The following is a 21,142-nucleotide window of genomic DNA, read 5'->3' on the forward strand; positions in this document are numbered from 1 at the left end:
GACTGCGAGCCACTGCCCCAACCCGCTGCTTGAACTATCGGTGACCGCCCATGCATCTTGCCCCTTCTCCCTAATCCACATTCTCCCTTCCTTAGTGCCCTCTCAAACCGCTATCGTTGACCGCCCATTCATCTCGGCCAGTTCCCCCAAATCCACATTCTCCTTCCCCTCGTGCTCTCTCAAGTCAGATGAAAGATCAGGTGGACAGTCAGAAGGCACGTTGCAGTTTATAGAACATCAAACACGACCTGGGTGCTAACAGAAAGCATATTACAGTACTATCTTTTTAAGTACGTATATACTGACATCGCATTTAAAAAGCATGAATCAGAAACACTGCACAGCCAAGACACTAAAATAGACATAATGACAAAAATCCTGCTTCATGGTGCTCCAAAAAGAAAGATCTTACAAGAGTAATGATAATTATGTAATGATGCTTCAGCAGCAAAAGAAAGCAGATTACAACTCAAGCTACAGGCAACTCGAAAGCTTCATATCATACATGGGACAAGAGTCAATTTTTAAGTTTATGGATACAATGCGTACTTCATCAAGAATCATTTGAAGGGACCCTCAAGTTTTCCATGCTGAAGAATGGATCAACCACCAAACAATTAGCTGCTCGAAGAAACGTGAAACCACTTCCGTATTGGTTAACAAACATGCTTGGGTCTTTGCTTGCCCAGTACGATTTACCCAGATCAACAAGCTTCTTGTTTATCTCAGCAGTGTTGCTTACGCTTGTTGAGAGGGTTATCACCAGGAGCTCCAGCTCCATAGCCTCTGCAACTACAAACCTCAAGAAAGCGAGCTCACTCCTATACCCACTGAACCCATGGAAACATACTTTCTTGACATGTCTCGAGAGACACTCAATAGAACCAGCTTGCCTCTGCCAATAACTCAGATTAAGCTTGCCTGTTGGCTTTTCAGATTCAGCAGACTGCAAAAAAAAAAAAAAAAAAAAAAAAAAAAAAAAAAAAAAAAAAAGAGAAAAGGAAGCAGCTCAGACAACTTAACTAGCTAAAATGCATATGCTAAGCTACTTTGTAAGGATTGGGTAAACAAACTCTTGCACTGGATTAATAGATACAAACCAGAACAATGCAACAAGTAATACACCGAAATCCCACGATAAAATAAGCAGTTGCATAGACACAAACAGAACAATGCAAAGTCATACACTGAAATCCCACGATAAAATAAATAGTAGCATAGATACAAACAGAAATGCAACGAGTCATACACCAAAATCCCACGATAAAATAAAGATTTGTGCTATAAAGTTTTTAAACTTTCTCATTGTAAACATCTTTTGCATTGAAATAGATAATACAAATAAACAATGCAACAAGTCAAGAAACTTAAGGTTCAAGATAGTATAAGCAGTTGCACTGTAAAATTACTTTTGAAGTAACTAATTATCAATAAACCATTTGCACTAAAAAAACAATGCAACAACCAACAAGACACTAAAGCTCATGGTAAAATAAGCACTTGCGATGTAAAGCTTTTCAAACCTTTCCATGTATCAATATAAAATCTATAATAGAAATAGAAGATTATAACTCAATGTAAAATCTGTAAGGTAATGCCTTGTTCAGCGATCAGTGTGAAAGTATCTTGTTTTCCAAAACAGCCAAGTTGCTGTTAAGAGATAACCAAAAGAAAGTATGAAAATAAATTACCAACCTGCTAACAAAGGACAAGATAACAAAACAGTAACTGAGAGTTACAGATAAAACATTGGCACAGACTTGTACATAAAAATATCGCGACTCCTTTCTTTAGAAGTCAATATGGTTACTCAGCATGTTAGCTACTCTGAAGAAAACCAGAAAGTCCTAGTTCAAAGGCTGGGTGAGACATGAGGGATTATTTGTCGAAAAGCAGCAGTAAAATATGTCAACTTAAAATTATTATTGACCACATGTGCTAAGTACTAGTCTCCTAACTGGACAGAACAATTAATAGTTTACAATTTTTATGTATTCACCTCTTCTTGAAACGAATGGCGGAGTTTCAAACCTTAGTTTTAAGAGAGAAGTAAATAGAGAGGGGGCTACTCTCACCTCAATGTGTAGTGCAGAAATGTTAGGAAAGCATCTGAGGAAGCAAGGAAGTAGTTTGGCCTGCTCCTTATCCTTTAAGCACAATTTTAAGGCAAGGACCTGCAAACTGGGAATAATGTGGTACTTGGGCTGACCTTCGTCCCGGCCTTCAACAGCACCAAAAGTGTAAACAACAAAACAGCAAAAAGTTAGGTATGCCACATTATGCATGGACTTTAACTTTAGAACAACAAGAATGTCACAAGATATACCTCAATTATCGTGTCACCAATCTGCAGTTTATGCAGGCATGCAGCATGGGCTCCATATAGCCAAGCACCCTCAGGTTTGGAGAACGTGCAATCTTCAGTGTAAGTACACCACCAGAGGAGCGAGTATTCCACAATATTAGCCGTTGAAGCAAGCATGTGTTATCCACATCAATTTCATCAGCAATAGACATCCACGACACCATGCAGCGGAGGGATGAATGGCCGTGGACACAAATATGCATTGGTTCATCGTAGCTTGCAATAAGAGCAAGCATCTCTAGAACAGGACTAGACTGCAGCATGTGTTCAAGGTCCGATGGTTCAATGGCCGTGGCGCATGGACCAAGCTCTCTCAGAGAAGGGTAGCCTTCAAAATGTCCACTGGTGGATGGGAACCTGAAGAATGCAACCCACAGGCGTCTGAGGGTTGCGCAATTCAAGACTTCCAAAGGAAGATCCATGTCAATTGGAGGAGGCTGGTTGACCAAACACAGTTCTTTGATGCCCTTATTGGCAAGAATCCTTGTCCAGACGCGAAGCACGGGCTTTGCTTGCTCAAAGCATGTTAATAAGAGCCTAACAGAATAGAAAGGTCCTGGGTGCATGTGCAGAATGCGGGTTATTGCCCTGATGCGGTGATCACGCCTACAACCGGCAAGGTCCGAGTCGTTCAAGGACAGCGGCGTGGATGGCCACACGCTGAGCCAGCGTTTAGAGATTTCCCTAGTACCCAGGGCATCTCGTAGTGGCAGCCGAGCGACAATGTTTGAGCAAAGCTGTTCTGGCAGAGAGCTGAGCTGGTCGGAGCGAACATCGGATTCAGTTACGCCTGGGGCTGCGGGGGGCGCGCCCTCGACGGCGAGGTGGACAACCGATCCCGCGGCCGGAGGATCTTCGCCGGCGTAGCAGCCGGATAATCCCGCGACGTATGGGACTATGCGGGGAGGGTCTTCGCCGCGGGACGGGAAGTCCGAGATATCTGGCGGAGAGGGGTGCGGAAGATCCAACTCCTTATTACACTTCTAGTGGGCCAGCCAAGTTGAAAAGAACGGAGCGAGTCCACGGTACTTGTATTACCCATGCAATGAAATGAAACATAAAATAAAACGGCTTAAGAAATTGAGCTAGGCATAGCAACATAGTGGCTTGTTTGGCAGAGCACTAGATCTAAGAATTTTTGGAGTCTGATAGCCTTAGCTCCAAGAATTCATGGAGCCAGGCTAGGTGTGTTTCAGTGAACATTTTAGACTAAAAAGTAGGCTTAATCCCATTTCATTTACTCCATGTTTGACATGGACCTGCTGAGAGCTACAGCTCTGCCAAACATGAGCAACATAAGTATGCCGAATGACTTTCAAAAGCTGATTTCATAACATCAGTATGCTCATTTTGTCAGAAGTCTTTCAGTAATATTTTACCTCAAATATCCGACTCGTGTCTAATTTTTTCTTTATGGAACAGGATTCTCCTGATCTGCGGTTGATTCCCCCAGCTCGAGGGATATCTGCAACTTACAATGTGATGGTGGAATATAGTCTCAAGGTTAAAAGCAATGGTAGTGATGCTTCTGAAAAGGATGATGAGCTTATCGATGGTTGCTTTGAAGTGAAGCGGACTCCGTGCAGCGATATCCAGCTACGAAATGTGCGGTTGTTCAGCTCTCTTGGTCCTATCGATGTCCGCTTCGCCATCCTGAGGTATGCAGAGGCGACCATAGACATCGAGGTCAGGAGGGCAATAGCTAGGTATAACTTAAGCACAGTCACTGCATCTACGTGTGGATACGAGGACGAGATTATGTTATATGACAGGTCTGCACCTTATCCTTTGGCTGCATTAAATTACGGTTCGTCATCGCTGGTAGCTGTGGCATCTGCTGTTGTGGCTGTGGAGCTGGGTTGTGACGTGAAACTAAGAATTGGTATTGCTACAGGCGAAGAATTGAGCTTCCATGATCTCTTTTTCACCGCACAGAAGCACAACACTACCGAGGAATTAATCGTTATAGACAGTATATTCGAGGTGAAGGGCAAGCCTGATGCAGTGGTGAGAGCTGTCTCACGAGTCACCAGATCACGGGTTCAAAGTAGCCTCTCCGTAGATTTTGCGGGGAAAGACTTGCCTCGGTTTTTCCTTTTCCCAGACCCCACTCATGTGGGAGCCTCTGACACTGGGTCTGCCCTTAGACAGTATATTCGAGGTCGCTGTAAAGGTCACCTGGTCGTCCATGGGGAAACGTTTTCACCCGTTTTTTCATAACAATAGGAGCTTACTGGGTGAAAATCCTGATGGTCCATGTTTAAACTGAATAGAAGCTTGCGCTGACCTGTTGGCAAAGATTCAGATGGTACTTGTTAACTGTCTGTTGTGTTTGCATTATGTAGATTTTCCTACCATTTCTGCTGTGTACTCAAGATATATTTTCATGACTTTATCTTAACTTTTGGAGTATTAGATGGTTACGTATGTTGAATGTCGCAGCCCACAACGCAAAAGTTCCAGCTCATACGAGTTGACTGAAGTCGATTTCATAGCATAAGAAAACCAGATCAAGAAGAGTATGTTGCACGCGAGAAATCCTGATAGCCTAGCAAGAGGCTATCCTAAGGGCTAAGGAAATGACTAGAGCGCGCGTGCGCTCCCTTCCAATAGCAACGAGTCTTCCTTTCCCTTCCCTAATACCATAAGATCTATCGTATTAGATTTAGGCCCGTTCGCTCGACTGTACTCTGTGCACGAAGAGCTCAAGAACGAAGATCCAAGGCAGACCCTTCCAGACATTCCAGAGGGGAGCAGCCGAGCAGGGCCAATCCAGTATCCAACAACAAAGACGTGGAGATACCTTTGCCAACAGCGACAGAAATGGCACTCTCTGAACTTCGGCAAATGGAACTCAATTTCACAGTTCACACCATGGGTTAATTTTTCGTTGGTTTCGCAACTATCTTTCTTTGAAGTATTAAGTCCACTTTTGGTCCCTCAACTATTGGGTTCATCTAATTTTGACCCTCAAATATAAAACCGTCTAATACTGGTACCCCGACTATCAAAACCGTTCACTTGTACCACATTGGCGCGGGTGAGGCTGTTTTGTCCAATGTGCAGCGGTTTTGACCACGCCATGCTGGCGTTGACCATGCCACGCTGGCCCCTCTCTTTCCGCCCGTCCTACGCGCGTGAAGGAGGCAACGGCGGCGGCGGGGCTCGAGCAAGTTGCGGCGGCGGCGGCCGAACAGCCAAGCTTGTCGTGCCCACCGCCTCGCGCGCCCCGGCCAAGCTCGCCATGGTTGCATGGTGCTCGCAGGCCGCCACGGCCGCCGTCGCATTCCTGCTGCTCCGCCCTTCACTGAGCCGAACGAGCACCACCGCCAGTTAAGCCAAGCCCTCCCGCACGCGGCGCTTCATCGCCGGCTCACTGCACCGCTGCGGCACCGCGGCCATGGCGTCGCCGCCGCCACGGCTGCCTGCGCACGGACCCGGGCCAAGCCCCCTCCGCCCCAGTCGCGCCCTCCTCCAAGTAAGTAGTAGTACTAGTAGTAGTAGTAGTAGTAAAACCGAGTTCCACCTAATGAACAAAAGCAGCCAATCCGGGTCAACAGACTGCACATCCCACAAATATCCAAATTTGCTGGAAGTAAATATATACAATAATTCACTCTCCAGAACATACAAGTGCCGTTTATATAGATAAACTTTGGCATAGATGATAGACCCAAGCAGACAAACCAGACTACTTCCATACAGCACCATCGGGGGCACAGTTTGTTTCCTTGATCACCGATACGCAGATTATTCAACATACAGACAAAGGTTAGGGAGGAGAGAATGTATAATATCATATTTACAAGAAGCATCAGCATTTTGAGGCAACATGTGCTGAAACAATAGCTTTTCAGTTTATGGTTCAGATTTCGCCTATTTGCCTGGATGGAAGAAATTCTCCTTCAGCACATGCTCCCACTCTGTAGGTGAACCACCATACTGGTCAACTGGAGAGGAGATTAGGTGCGCTTCCTGAGACCCTTCTGTGCAAACATGAGAGTCCCCAGCAATTTGAAGCCACACATGGTTTTCATCAAGATTATCTTCACCATGAACTGCGCTTTCGATGCTCACTTCGTCAGATGTACCTTTGCACCTCATGGGGGTAGCAACATCTGCTGAACCACCTATCTCCTTTTTCTCCCTAGCACAGTTTCCTCCATCACCAAATTTGTCCAGGCCACCTACTGAATCTTTTCCTCCCAAACGATCTGCCAAATCATCAGAGTGAGTAACCTTAGAGCACTTCTCACTCAGGGTGTTGCTAATGGTTCCATTGGACACAACACCAAGGTCGTCCCCATTTGATTGATCACTACATGTGTCTTGCTGCTCCTTGTTGGCATCACCCATTGAGGTTTCATTATCAGGTCGAGACTTCAAAATTCTCAGCCTAGCCATAACAGCATCATCAATCCCATTCCCATCTTCTCTATTTGTTCTCGTATCAAGTTGTTGCTTGCTGCTTTCCTGACCCAATAGGGCTGCACTATTAGGATGGGACTCCAAAATTCCCAGCCTAGCCATAACAGCATCATCAACATTATCTGCACTGTTTGCGCTTGCATCTAGCTGGTGTTTGTTGCTTTCCTGACTCAAAGAGGTTATATTGTCAGGACGAGACTTCAAAACTTTCAGTCTCGCCATAACAGCATCTTCGACTGCATATGGTCTCTTGCTTGCTTCTTGCTGCTCCCCACAGTCAATCTCACTGAAGGAGTTTACATTACCAATACGGGACTGCAAAACCTTAAATCGGGCAACCACATCAGCATCAACACCATTGAAAATGCTCCTATTTACAACGGGAGATTGCTTGTCACGAGTATCTCCTCCCTGGCCCTGACAAGCTGCAGCGCATGCAATGGTTTCTTTCCCATGGTTCTGTGGTTTGCTACTGGACATGTATGAATTAGAGCCTTTACTGCCTTCCGATGAGTCAGGGGCTGCATTGGCAAAAGAAGAAAAATATGAGTATACACAGAATCCAAGAACCATTTGAAAATATTAATTTATATATCCATCTTGCTACTCCTTCAGCTTCCTTCCACAAATGTGTGTCTTCGGCATTCAAAATTGTCCACAAATGTAAACATTTCTGGTATAATCAACCCCTCCCCTCTCTCATCATTAATATTTGGAAGCAGTTTTATTTTGATGGCAAGCATGTTTAGCATCAATATAATCTTGCTGTTTAAAGTTTTAATTAGCACTTGGCGTTTATGGCATCTGTACGAAAGGAAGGCGTTAACTGCACCTCTGTAATCTTGGTGATTGATTGAGGAACATCACAGTCATTTCCCTTCCTCCTACATATGTCCCAAAAATCCTGGAAATGCTTACATTTGTGGAGCGAGGGAGTACCTTTTACTGTGTCGTTGAGGCCTTTTGCTGTCTCGAGCTTCAGGCGAGCATGTTGAAGCTCATATTTGAGTTTACAAGCTGAAGCTTCTGCTTCAATCCACAAGTTTCTATAGATTGACGCCTGAGAAACTTCAGTGTTGTCAAGCATCTTATCCTCCAGGTGATTAGTAAGAACCTGAAACAAAAGGTGCAACATAAGGCACATACTTCCGAAGAAATGGCTGTATTAATTCAAATTAAGCAGAAGCATGATGTTCCAAATAATGACTAAAGTTACCTGTGAAACAGTGGCCTTCAATTCTGAATCAGCATTCTCCTGTGCTGAATCTTCATGCATTGATCTCCAAAAGTCGTTCCTCGCACAATTAATATTTTTGAATTTCATTTGACTCGAGTTGCTCAATCCATCATCAATTTTTTGTTCAACCTTGGAGATAGATGAAATGAGTTAAGGCTAGAAACAAAAAGGGATTACCTATCTACATATAATGTCTGGACTCCGGAGATCAGAAAGCACCATAGAAAGGAAGGAAATATGCCCATTTTTTATTCAACTTTGGTTTACATTGCATTATGGAATAGTAAACGGTATTTAAATAAAAGCATTTCAAGATCATACCTTGCTTCTTTTGGAACTGGCAGCTGTAAGATTTTGAATCACTGATTGCAGAAGCTCCTCTTCATCTTCCTGCAACCAAGAACCACCCTTGCAGGTCGATAGAAGCACTACTGACAGATTGTGCATTAGTTTCAGAAATATTGCCCGAGTGCTGGAGGTGGATTCAGAAGACATATTCAGCATATTCCCCTCAACACCTGGATAACATTGAGAAGGGTCTTCACCTCTTTTGTGAGTGCTTTCTTCTTTCTCCACAACTGCAGAAAAAATATTTCCATGTAGGCTTCCTGTTCTTAAATGATCTGTATGAACTCTAGGAGTAATAGCAATAGGATTTATCACACTTTTACTCATTAGCTCATTTATGCTTGCTGTAAGGCTGCCACCATGTTCACCCAAAAGTTTTGGTTTGCTGGCAGGACATGAACTTTCCTGTTGACTTGAAGTTATCACATTCTTAGAATCTTCAGAATCATAGCATTTATGTGTCGTGGAATGCTGTTTGTCAGGAAAATAACTAGCATGAGTAGTCATGTCATTAAGAACCCTGACATCATTTGGCGGAACTTCTTTATGATCTTTGGAAATTTTACATCTTTCAGGCAACTTGAACGCCTTAAAAGGGTCATTCTCAGAACCCGATGCTTCTTGGTGTTCACAGAATCGCCATGGATACTCAGAACTCAACTCAGGGAGCTTCTGGTTTTGATGTGAATTGATGTAGCCTACTGTTCCTATCACCACAGGAGGAGCACCATTATTTTCTATGATCCCAAACGAAGGCTGGTATGAGGCTGGTGTGCCCTTCCAACAAGGTGAATCAACACTGGTGTTATTGGCCTCAGGAAACTCAGATGAACATTCACGAGGCTGAACAAATCCAGACTCAGACGAAGAAACCTTGGAACTGAAACTTCCCAAATCATGTTTCATTTCAGAAGATCCCTGCGTTGGTCTCCCATTCCCTAAATGCTCAGGATTAAGGTGGTTCTCTCCAGGAGAATTGAGGGAATAGTTCCCCACTGTTGCCTTGTCATCAGGGTTACTCCATTTTCCATGCTGCTTATCAGTAGTTTGGTATCCAAGACCTTTTTGTTCATTCCACACGCAATCAAAATAATCAAGATTGATTCTGCAAGGATTCATATAAGGCGAAAAGGAGAATGAACTTTCCCCAATAGTGTCATTCATCAATGGAACGGTTGTATTGGCCATTTCAGATGAATTGACATATCGTGTAGAAAAGATGTGAGGTTGTGTATCTGTTGAACATGACGAAAGCTGTGTCATGTATTTGTCATACGTAGAACCAAAAGGATACTGATTTAAATCTTGTTGTGGGGGATAAGGCCCTGTGTCTTCAGCACCTGAATTATCAAGCAATTTACTCACAAAGGCACTCTGCTGCTGATGAAATACTGATGGTCCAAAATCTTTAGTGAGGGCCTCTGAACTCTCTTGGCAGTTTCCTGGCTGCTTCTCACTTACTGAATTCGAGCTCTCTGATCTCAGAGAATGTAGACCCAATAAGTTACTGAACTGGTTCCTTGAGTATATGCCATAGGGAGTGGACTCACCTACAATATGTTCATCGAGGCCATCAGAAAAGTTTAAAGCCATTGTTTGGTTAAAGTCACTATGCATACAAATCAAATGACTCAATCAGTGCACCTTGTTTGACTAACATGTTTTTACTGCTGCATAATTACAAGGCAATCATGTGCATCTAAGGACGTATTATTTTTTACCATTTAATAACACCTAGCACTCTCCGGACTTCATGTTGGGACAACACAACTTTACCCGGTACCCGCTGTAAGTAGTATATGGAAATTGTCATATAAAGATGCTAAATATCCAGTTAAAACCTTAATGGCAAAGTCTAACATGATCCTTCACTGCCACCCACCCACACCCAAGACAAGACCAAAAGGCTCATCTAGCCGCTACAGTTATCTATCCAAAACTGTAATTGTCATAAACAAATGCTAAAAATCCAGTTAACATCTTATTGTGAAAGCCTAAAATGACCTTCACCTGTAACTCGTCAACAGCCAACAGAAAACCAAAGGGTCTGTCTATACAATATTCTGGTGAAGCACCTGATTTTCTCGCCACTTGATGGATATTGAACGGCCAGGGTATACTCAGCTTTGAGCAACCTGCTTCTTCCCGAGCTCTACTGCCCCAATGACACCGCACATGCCTCCACCCTGCCACAGCAGGCTAGGGATTTGCTGAAGCCAGCATGGAGCTCCGGCAAGACACTAGCCCACATGTGGAAGCCACCTCCTTACCCCTCCCTCCACTGCCGGTGTCACCCCGGCCTCAACTCCACTCACCAGAAATCCTCCACTGCCGGGCCAGCGGCGCCATCACCACCTTGCCTCACTGCCAGCCGACCACAGCCGCCGGACAAGGAACTCCATCCCCAAAACCCAAACACCAAACTCTAATAGTTTAATCTCAACAGAGCTCTCGCCAGATTTGGGGAGGACAAGGTTGGGCCATTCGTTTATTTGCCAAAAACAACTGGGTGCTGCCACAGGACAAAACAACCTAGCATTCCCCAAACCAAACAGCCAATCTAGCTGCAAGCTTATAAGGGCATCATGCTCAAATCACCAGCTCTGGTGAAATTTTATTGGGCGTATGGTGGGGCGCCTTTGGTGTCCCAGCATAGCAGGTCCCAAGCCCTGGTAAAGGAGGAGGGTTGTGTTAGGCGTGGCGAGCCAATGTAAAAACTTAGCCACTTAAATGGAGATGAAACCCGAAAGAAAATCGTTGGGGCGTAACCCTCTTAGCGACGCGCCATATCGGAACCCGGGTATGGTGTTAAATGGGCAAGGGCCGGGTCGTCACCCCCGTGACGCGCCGTGTCGTGATCTGGGCAAGGTGTCAAGTAACCAAGGATCGGGTTGTCGCTTCCTTAGTGGCGCGCTACATCGGCGCCCGGGTGTAGTGAAAAATGAGCAAGGGTCTTCGCATCAGAGTCGACGGGTGCGAAGGGTAAGGAAGCTAGTCGAACCAACTAGGATCCGTTTAGGTAGTTGGAATGTAGGGTCACTTACAGGTAAGTTAAGAGAATTAGTTGATACCGCGACTAGGAGGCGTGTAAATATATTATGCGTTCAAGAGACTAAATGGAAGGGTCAGAAGGCGAAGGAGGTGGACAATACAGGTTTCAAGCTTTGGTACACAGGGACAGTCGCGAATAGAAATGGAGTAGGAGTTTTGATTGATAAGAGCCTCAAGAATGGTGTGGTTGGAGTGAGAAGGCAAGGAGATAGGATTATCTTAGTCAAGCTTGTCGTTGGTGATATGGTCTTAAACGTAATTAGTGCGTATGCCTCCCAAGTAGGCCTCGACGAGAGTGCTAAGAGACAGTTCTGGGAAGACTTAGATGGCCTGGTTAGAGCTATACCTAGTAGTGAGAAGCTTTTTATAGGAGGAGATCTTAATGGGCATGTAGGTACTACAAGCGCAGGTTTCGAGGCAGTTCATGGAGGTTTTGGGTATGGTAGTAGGAATCAGGAGGGGGAGGAAGTTCTGGACTTCGCGGTAGCTTTTGACCTGATGATAGCCAACACTTTCTTTAGAAAGAGAGAATCTCATCTAGTGACCTTCAGTAGCGGACAACACTGTAGCCAGATTGACTTTGTCCTCGCAAGAAGAAAGGACAAACGAGCATGCTTGGATTGCAAGATGATACCAGGGGAGTGTGTTGTTTCTCAACATAAGCTTTTGGTGGCAGATTTTCGTTTTCAGGTGCGTGCCCGTAGGGATAAACAAGCTAAGATTGAAAGAACAAAATGGTGGAAACTGAAAGGGGAGACGTCAGAGGTATTTAGGGAAAGGGTTATCAAAGAGGGCTCTTGGAAGGAAGAAGACGACATAAACAATATGTGGGACAAGATGGCAACCAACATTCGGAAGATAGCCTCAGAGGTGTGTGGAGTAACCAAAGGAAGGGGACGCGAGGCTAAAGATACTTGGTGGTGGAACGAGGAAGTCCAAAGGGCTATTAAGGAGAAGAAATAATGCTATAGACGTTTGTACCATGACAGGAGTGTGGACAACATAGAGAAGTATAAGGTGGCAAAGAAGACTGCAAAGCGAGCTGTAAGTGTGGCAAAGGGTAGAGCGTACGAGGATCTTTACCAACATTTGAGTACGAAGGAAGGAGAGAAGGACATCTATAGGATGGCTAGGGTTCGTGAGAGAAAGACACGGGACTTCAACCAAGTTAAGTGCATTAAGGATGAAAGGGAGCATCTCTTGGTAAAGCAGGATGAGATCCGACATCGATGGCAAGAGTATTTTGACAAATTGTTCAATGGTGAAAATATGGACACAACCTTTCAGTTAGATGACTCTTTTGATGACACCAATAGGCGCTTTGTGCGGAGAATCCAAGAATCTGAGGTTAGAGAGGCGTTGAAAAGGATGAAAGGAGGTAAGGCGATGGGACCAGATGGTATCCCAATCGAGGTGTGGAGATGCCTCGGGGACATAGCTGTAGTATGGTTAACCAAGCTGTTCAACCATATTTTTCGATCGAACAAGATGCCTGATGAGTGGAGGAGAAGTATATTGGTACCGATCTACAAGAATAAAGGAGATATTCAAAGTTGTACAAATTACCGGGGAATTAAGTTGATGAGCCATACTATGAAGCTATGGGAGAGAGTTATCGAGCATCGCTTGAGAGCAATAACGCGGGTCTCTATGAACCAATTTGGTTTCATGCCCGGAAGGTCAACCATGGAAGCCATTTTCTTAATAAGACAAGTTATGGAGCGGTATAGGGAGAAGAAAAAGGACCTACACATGGTTTTTATTGACTTGGAGAAGGCTTATGATAAAATACCAAGGAATGTTATGTGGTGGGCTTTGGACAAACATAAAGTCCCAACGAAGTACGTTGGGCTCATTAAGGACATGTACAACAATGTTGTGACTAGAGTTCGAACAAGTGATGGAGACACGGATGACTTCCCGATTAGGATAGGACTACATCAAGGGTCAACTTTGAGCCCTTATTTGTTTGCTTTAGTGATGGATGAGGTCACAAGGGACATACAAGGGGACATCCCTTGGTGTATGCTTTTCGCGGACGATGTAGTGCTAGTTGATGAAAGCCGGACAGGAATGAATCAGAAACTGGAGTTATGGCGGGAGACTTTGGAGTCCAAAGGTTTTAGACTTAGTAGAACTAAAACTGAGTATATGAGATGTGACTTCGGCACTACTACTCGGGAGGAGGAAGATGTTAGTTTGGAAGGTCAAGTAGTGCCTAGGAAGGATACCTTTCGATATTTAGGATCAATGCTACAGAGGGACGGGGATATTGATGAAGATGTTAGCCATAGAATCAAAGCAGGGTGGATGAAGTGGCGGCAAGCGTCTGGTGTCCTATGTGACAAAAGGGTACCACAGAAGCTAAAAGGTAAGTTTTATAGGACGGCGATTAGACCTGCTATGTTGTATGGTGCAGAATGTTGGCCTACGAAAAGAAGACATATTCAACAGCTAAGTGTCGTGGAAATGCATATGTTGCGTTAGATTTGCGGTCATACAAGAAGGGATCGAGTTCGGAACGATGATATACGTGAGAGATTAGGGGTAGTGCCAATTGAAGAAAAGCTTGTCCAACACCGGTTGAGATGGTTTGGACATGTGCAACGGAGACCTCCAGATGCACCGGTACGTAGTGGAATCATAAGTCAGGATAGTAACGTGAAGAGAGGCAGAGGAAGACCGAAGTTGACTTGGGTAGAGGCAATAAAAGGAGACTTGAAAGGATGGAATATATCCAAAGACTTAGCCTTAGATAGGAGTGCTTCAAAGACAGCTATTAACGTGCCTGAACCTTGATTGTTTCTGTTGGGTTTTAACTCTAGCCTACCCCAACTTGTTTGGGACTTAAAGGCTTTGTTGTTGTTGTTGTTGCTGCTGCTGCAGAGGAGAGAGAGCAACGAGCTAGCGCTGCCACAGTCGCTAGTCTCGCACGTACTCCAAAAAAGCTCCCACTCTCAGCTCCATTGCTCTGCATACCTCCGCTCTCCACTTCTCCTTTTTTTTTTAATTGTTTTCAGCTTTCAACGCGACTGGCGATTTGGTCATCCCGTTGGGGACGCCCTAAAGTATCTATCCCAAATTCCCAATGGTGTAAAGATGAAAATCCATTAATCTAGCTGGGAAGTTTCAGTTATCCATCAACGTGTGTAAAGGTGAAAATCCATTAATCTAGCTGGGAAGTTTCTGTTATCCATCCCAAACTGGTTTGAAAAGCATACCCGCTCTCATACGGATGGATATGCTGGTCCGTCTCACCGAACAATCACACGTCTAACACCCACCGATCACACGTGAACTAGTTAGTAGTGACGGTGCTTGAGATACCGATCCGGAGACAGGGGTTGTTTTGTTAGTTGTTACCTTTATAGCCCGGCAGCGTGGCGGCGGGGGCCATGTAGCTCGCGGGAGGCTCCATCCACGACACGGCGCCCCAGTCCCCGCCCGCAGCGTAGACGGACGGGGCGGTGGGCAGATCACGGACGGGGCCTGGGCCCGGGCCCGGGCCCACCGGATCAGCGGCGGGGAAGGGCGCGGCGGATGGGGAGAGGGAGGAGGAGAACACCGCTCGTAACGGCGGCGGCGGCGGAGAGCGCTGGTGATCGCCGGAGTACGGCAGCATCGCGGCAGGCGGTGGTGGCGTGCGGGTGGGGAAAGTGGCACGGGGTTTGGTGGGGACGATAGAGCGTGGCGTACTGGCGTGCGATGGGGAAAGTGAGGTCTGGCGTGGTCTGGTGCGCGACGTGTGCGTTTCTGGTTGAGCAGAGGGAGGAAGTAGTTGGATGGGCCGTGATCGGTTGAGCCCAGAACAATATGGGCCTCAGGCCTCAGGCAATCATGGGTGCGCCAGCAGGAAGTGTGTACTCTTTTGGGCCAGGCCGTATCAGGGTCCGATGTGAACCTGAAAGATTGCTAAGCATCACCCATTTGATGTTTCTCAAAAAAAAAAACATTTGATAATCTACCAACTTGCACTTGATTGATAGACCTGAATGAATGTCTGATTCCACTATAAAGGACTGGAGCTTAGATCTGAAGGTGGCAACTGGCATGCATATGCAAGTGTGCAGTAAAGAATGAAATTATTTCTTATGTGATCTGAAAATATCTGATGATAAATTAAGATAGCTCGTGGTGACAGCAAAGAAATAGGCTGCGTGACCATGAACAGCAAAAGAAAAGTTCAGAAAGACAGGGGTACTTGGGACGCATGCAGTGGCGGAGCCAGAACCAAAACATAGGGGGGACCAATTTGCCAATTAAATTCATAAGTACATAGGTAATAGAGAAATTTGTCTTACTAGTTACTACTTATAATCATGCTACAGTAAACAAAATACAGTTGATTGTGTGGTCTATCACTCAATCAGTCACTTATAGTTTATATATCCTATCGATTTTAGTCTAGAAGCAAAAAAAAAAAAGGACAATCAATAAGAAATCAAACATACTGCATACATGTATGTATGGCTGTAAGCCTCTAGCCTGTACGTAGAGTAGCAAAGGGCAGATGCAGAGGAGTAGAAGACTGTTGTGTGGGAGACGGAGCTGACGCTAGCTGCTGGTTCACGGCCGGCTGTCCAAGCCTCGCCGGTCACTGGCTGAGGCACAGACTCGGCGACTCGCCGCTCGCGGACGCAAAAGGCAGCCGGATATGACGGTCTCGCAGAGAATTGGGGCATGCAGGTTCCGAGCGTTGGGTGCTGCTGCCTCCTGATTTGCTGTGCTGGACGATTTGGGCTGGATATTATATGGGCTTCTTCAGAAATTCACGGAGGCAAGGGGGGGCCAGAGCCCTCTATGGCCCCAACGTGGCTCCGCCACTGGACGCATGCGTGGACGAATTGCTTCGTCGGTAAATCTTGATTCATCGCTTCCTTTATGCTGTTTTCTCTTGCTTTTCGATTACTATATTGTTATCCTATCAGTCCTTCAGATGTACAGTACAGTAGAAATTTCCTTATCACTTCAACTAGTATGATGCTAACTTCGAATCTCTTCCAAATAAACCCGTTTGGATCCTGGAATCGAATTTATTCTAATAATTATAATTGAGTAAAATGCACGGTGGGTCCTTAAACTTTTAGCGTGTTCCCAACTTCCCATCTAGGTCCTCGAACTAAAAAAGTAACCATCTAAGTCACTAAACTATTGTCGTCACAAACTAATAGTCCAAAACTAATCACGTCAGCACCAACATCTGACGTGGCCATGCCACATAGGCAGCTCCTAGGTCAGACCATCGTGCCAGCCGCCCTGGGCATGCCGCGGCACTCTGCTCGCGCATCACGAGAAAAAAAGGAGGGGCAGGGCGCTCCTGCAGAGCCCTGCTCGGCACAGAGCGCAGGCACGCGGGGCGGTACGGAGTAGTGCGGAGTCAACGGCTGCTGCTGCAGAGGAAAGACCGGGGCGCACGCGACAGGGTGGAGCCGAGGCGTGGGGTCACGCGGCGCTCGCGCGAAGAACGGAGACGGCGGCGCCTGCTCTCGTTCGGTGAGAGAAAGAAGAGAGCTGTCTGAAGAACAGATGAGCAGGGAGCCGCCGCTATCCGTGCCGTTGTGCCGTCGATCTCCTCCACGTTGGCGTCGTGTGCAGAGATGTGGCTGCCTCCTGGCTTGTTAGCTTGCACGGGAGCACGTATCTGCAAGCACACATGCACCTGCATGCATGTAGCTGGACGCACTCCTGCGTCGTGGTGACGGCCTGACGGTAGATGGCATGGGCGTTCGTCGATCAGCCGCTGATTGGTGTGCGTGGTTAGCCGGCCGATCGACCTTGCCCTCCTGTGCCTGCTCTTTCGATAGGCCGCGGCTTCCGTGCGTTCCTCCCGTCGGCGTTGACAATGGAACTCGGTGTAGCGTGCGTGGACACAGACCGGCGCAGGTGCTCACGAACGAATGCTCCCAGCGCAGACCAACTGTCCGGCTGCCGGCGCCGTGTGTGGAGCCGTCCTGGGGTGGAGTCCCCCGTCCATTCCTTCTTGCTCCTAGATAGATGACACCGGCCATACGCTCGCAGCCGTTGACTCCACGCTGCTCCGTACCGCCCTGCGTGCCTGCGCCCTATACCGAACACGGCTCTGCAGCAGCGCTCCGCCCCTCCTTTTCCTCGTTGCGCGCAGAGCGCCGCGGCGTGCCCACGCTGGCCGGCATGATGGCCTGACCTAGGAGCTGCCTATGTGGCATGGCCACATCAGATGCTGGCGTTGATGTGGTGTGTTTTGGATAGTTGGTAAGCGACGGCAATAGTTTAGGGACTCAGACGATCGCTTTTATAGTTTGAGGACTCAGATGAGAATACGGTAAAAGTTTAAGGACCCACCGTACATTTTACTCATTATAATTTTGGTATAGATTAATTAAGCTAATATAGTTATATATTTATTGTTAGACATACAAGGGACATACTTACGAGAACTGCTCCAATACTCCTCTTTTAAAAATTGCATACATCTCAAAGCAGCCCATCTAATTAATTCATTATTCTTTTTAATTATTTTTCACTGGATCGCTTGTGGGCTGGGTCCGTCCAAACCCAGCCCCTACCTTGCCTAGGCCCAAAGCCGAACTCATCTCTCCCCAATCCCCTTCCCTAGGATTCCGTTCGTCTTCCATTTTCGTGATCCAGCAAGGAGGATTCTTTTCCTCGTGTGCTGGCAACCGGCAAGGAATGCATGGCAGTACTTCTATCCTCCCTCCTCGACAAGTGATGCCATTTGATTCCTAGAGAGAACGTCCGGCGCCGCCGTTCCATTTCGCGTGAGCAGGTCCGTGCCGCTTCCTGACGGGCGTCCGCTGCCGGCTGCTACCCGCGTGCGAGGACGGCCACCGCGGCGGCGGCTATGGACGCTGCCGCTGGTGCTGTCGACGAAGTAGTGCATCAAGGTGCATTTGAGATCTGTGCATCAAGGTGCTGCCGGCTGCTGACGAGGGAAAGTAAGGAGAGGGAATATGAACCATGGGGGGCGGGGGCGGGATGAGTTCGGCTTGGGTATCGGCTAGGCTCGGGCTGGGCTTGGACGGGTCGGGCCAACGTGGGATCCATGTGAAAAAATAATTCAGAAAATATCTAATTATTTGGCTAGACTGCTTTGAGATCTGTGCATTTTCTTTAGGAGGAGGAGTATCGGAGGAGAAGCCCATACTTATATGTTGTATTTTTATTATAGAGAAGTGAGTTGAAGAATGTGCTATAAATTGAAGAATAGAATTATAGCATAATGATCTATAGAATTTATTTCATCTCCTACCTTATAAATTTAAGATAGGCTTATTTGTAAGCTTAGAAATATTATGGAATGTCAAATTCCAAACCAAATAGCATAATCTATTATGCATATTTCAATTCCTCCAAAATAAATAGATCTGAACAGCCATTTACAGAAATGTAAGAATAAAGAACTGCTGGTGGCCGATCTAGACCTCTAACTTCTCGTAAGGATGTGTGTCGACAGTTAAGAAACTTGAATGAATGGTTGCTGTTTATAGAAGCTATATACAGTTTCAATGCATAACCCAACCTTTAATGAAGGAAAACAATTATGTATGAACCTCCTTCAAGTATATAATGGGTTTTACAGAGACACAGCAAAAGCATTAAAGAATTTATGTCGCTCTTATTAATCTCTCCAAATTCTTGCACGTGGGACCGACACTGGAAGCCCGCAAGCACTTGCATGGACATGCAGAAAGGAAGAAAGCTCTCAGATTTAGAACAATGCAGAGAATGCATAAAAGAAAAAGTATGTAAAGAAGATTAAGAAAGATGACAAAAGAAGCGCAGGAATTTTATAGATTATTCACACAGACATCTGTGATCAGCTTTCCTGTAAAGAGTGTGGATGGTTATGATTCGTTCATAATATTCACAGATGGTTACTCCCATTATGGCTATATTTATCCAATCAAAGAAAGAAAAGATATATTGGATAAATTTAAGATATTAAAGATTAAGATAGTCAGGTCTGACCGTGGAGGAGTACTACGTTCGGCATACCCTAAAAGAATAGCATAGTAGCCCAGTATTCTATACCGGGCGAACCTTAGCAGAATAGAGTAGCTAAAAGAATCAATAGCACCCTGATGGATATGGTGGACAGTATGATAAGTAACTCCACCTTACAGTTGAGCCTGTGGATGGAGGCGTTAAAAACCTCATTCATATTCTCAAAATAGTACCAAGTAAGTCGGTGCCCAAAACACCGTATGAGTTGTGGACAGAAAGTGTACCCTCACTAAACCACTTGCGTGTGTGTGGAAAAGCCCTGCTGATGCTAAAGTATTTAACCCAAACATTGGGAAGTTATATCCCAAAACAGTAAGTTGTCATTTGTTTGGCTACATAGAAAAGTCAAAAGGTTTTCGTTTCTACTGTCCAGAGAGACACACAAAGTTTGTGGAAACGAGACACGCTGTTTTTCTAGAGGATGAAAAGATGAGGGGGGCATGGTAGCTCAAGAAATTGACCTTGAAGTAAAGCGGGTGTATGCGCCCACTCCAATGATTCATAAGCCAACTTTCTCACTATATGCTGTCGCTGCACCGACAGTGCAAGATACTATGGTGTCAGCACCTATTGTTATTCCACCTGTGGCAAAAATGAATGAAAATGAGAAACCTGTTCTTCAGGATCCTATAGAACCTATTGCCACACATGAGGGAGAGCAACAATAGCCTCAAACAGTAGATGTGCCAAATGTGGAGGCCCCTAGAAGGTTTTAAAGAGTTAGAAAATCAACTATTTCTGCTCATTATGAAGTGTATAACACTAAGGAATTTCAAATGGAGGATGATCCCACCTTATTTGAAGAAGCCATGAGAAGTGATCATTCATCAAAGTGGCTTGAGGCCATAGAAGATGAAATGAAATCGATGAATGCCAATAGAGTTTGGGACTTAGAAATAATTCCTGAAGGAGCCAATACAGTAGGCTGTAAATGGGTCTACAGAATAAAACTTCTCAAGGGAATATAGAAACATATAAAGCGTGACTTGTGGAAAAAGGCTTTATGCAAAGAGAAGGGATTGATTACAATGAGACATTTTTCTCCAGTCTCATGTAAAGTTTCCTTCAGAATCATAATGGCATTAGTGGCACATTACGATTGAGAATTACATCAGATGGATGTAAAGATGGCATTTCTCAACGAAGACTTGGAGGAAAATGTTTACATGGCACAACTGAAAGGTTTTGACATGGAAGGAAAAGAACGAATGGGATGCCGCCTAAAGAAATCCATTATGGATTAAAGCAAGCTTCAAGACAGTGGTACTTGAAGTTTGATCAGTCAATAAAGAATTTTGAGTTTTAAAAGATAATGTAGAGGACAATTGAGTCTATGCAAAGTTTAAGAATGGGAAGTTTATCTTCCTTGTCCTGTATGTAGATGATATCTTACTTGCTAGTAGTGATGTCAGTCTACTACTGGAGACAAAGAAATTTGATATGAAAGATCTTGACGAAGCCTCGTTCGTTCTAGGGATCGAGATTCACCAAGATAAAAGAAAAATAGTATAAGGACTGTCACAAAAGGCATACATGGAAAAGATCTTAAAGAAATTCAGTATGCACAAATGTAGTCCCTCACCTGCTCCTATAGTCAAGGGCGACAGATATGGGGATTTTAAATGCCCCAGGAACCAATATGAGCTCAATCGATAAGTGAAAGTGGTTCCATATGCTTCAGCTGTCGGAAGCTTGCAACATGCTCAAGT

At 45.4% G+C, this 21,142-nt stretch overlaps 2 protein-coding genes across 3 annotated transcripts; both read right to left on the bottom strand.

The window, feature by feature from the left end:
* Window positions 1-553: 553 nt before the first annotated feature.
* Window positions 554-2,931, bottom strand: LOC136462996 (uncharacterized). Its single transcript, XM_066462048.1, has 7 exons — window positions 2,395-2,931; window positions 2,327-2,347; window positions 2,210-2,221; window positions 1,696-1,698; window positions 1,599-1,650; window positions 1,524-1,546; window positions 554-946 (listed from the first exon to the last, which is right to left on the bottom strand). Exons 1-7 carry the CDS (start codon window positions 2,929-2,931, stop codon window positions 554-556), a joined length of 1,041 nt encoding a protein of 346 aa, XP_066318145.1.
* A 3,019-nt stretch (window positions 2,932-5,950) lies between these two features.
* LOC136540783 (uncharacterized) lies at window positions 5,951-15,153 on the bottom strand. 2 transcript variants are annotated; one of them, XM_066532815.1, is made up of 5 exons: window positions 14,793-15,153; window positions 8,352-9,853; window positions 8,010-8,159; window positions 7,733-7,907; window positions 5,951-7,314 (listed from the first exon to the last, which is right to left on the bottom strand). In XM_066532815.1, the coding sequence occupies exons 1-5, from the start codon at window positions 15,049-15,051 to the stop codon at window positions 6,242-6,244; spliced, it is 3,159 nt and encodes a 1,052-aa protein (XP_066388912.1). In that variant the 5' UTR covers window positions 15,052-15,153; the 3' UTR covers window positions 5,951-6,241. The 2 variants fall into 2 exon arrangements, with proteins under 2 accessions (XP_066388912.1, XP_066388903.1); XM_066532806.1 differs by having other exon boundaries at window positions 8,352-9,928.
* Window positions 15,154-21,142: the final 5,989 nt, after the last annotated feature.

This window comes from Miscanthus floridulus, chromosome 1, assembly GCF_019320115.1.
Source record: "Miscanthus floridulus cultivar M001 chromosome 1, ASM1932011v1, whole genome shotgun sequence".
Classification (NCBI taxonomy): Eukaryota; Viridiplantae; Streptophyta; class Magnoliopsida; order Poales; family Poaceae; genus Miscanthus; species Miscanthus floridulus.

Bases quoted from the DNA above. Each gene is read 5' to 3' on its own strand.
- LOC136462996 (XM_066462048.1), bottom strand. From the start codon at position 2,931: ATGCACCCAGGACCTTTCTATTCTGTTAGGCTCTTATTAACATGCTTT. The intron at 2,348-2,394 runs GTGCTTGGCTAT...CATAAACTGCAG, and splicing joins CACGTTCTCCAAACCTGAGG to ATTGGTGACACGATAATTGA. The intron at 1,547-1,598 runs GCATTACCTTAC...TTTCTATTATAG, and splicing joins CACACTGATCGCTGAACAAG to ATTTTATATTGATACATGGA.
- LOC136540783 (XM_066532806.1), bottom strand. From the start codon at position 15,051: ATGCTGCCGTACTCCGGCGATCACCAGCGCTCTCCGCCGCCGCCGCCG. The intron at 8,160-8,351 runs GTATGATCTTGA...TCTATCTCCAAG, and splicing joins CCAGTTCCAAAAGAAGCAAG to GTTGAACAAAAAATTGATGA. The intron at 7,315-7,732 runs GTACTCCCTCGC...TTGCCAATGCAG, and splicing joins CCTCAACGACACAGTAAAAG to CCCCTGACTCATCGGAAGGC.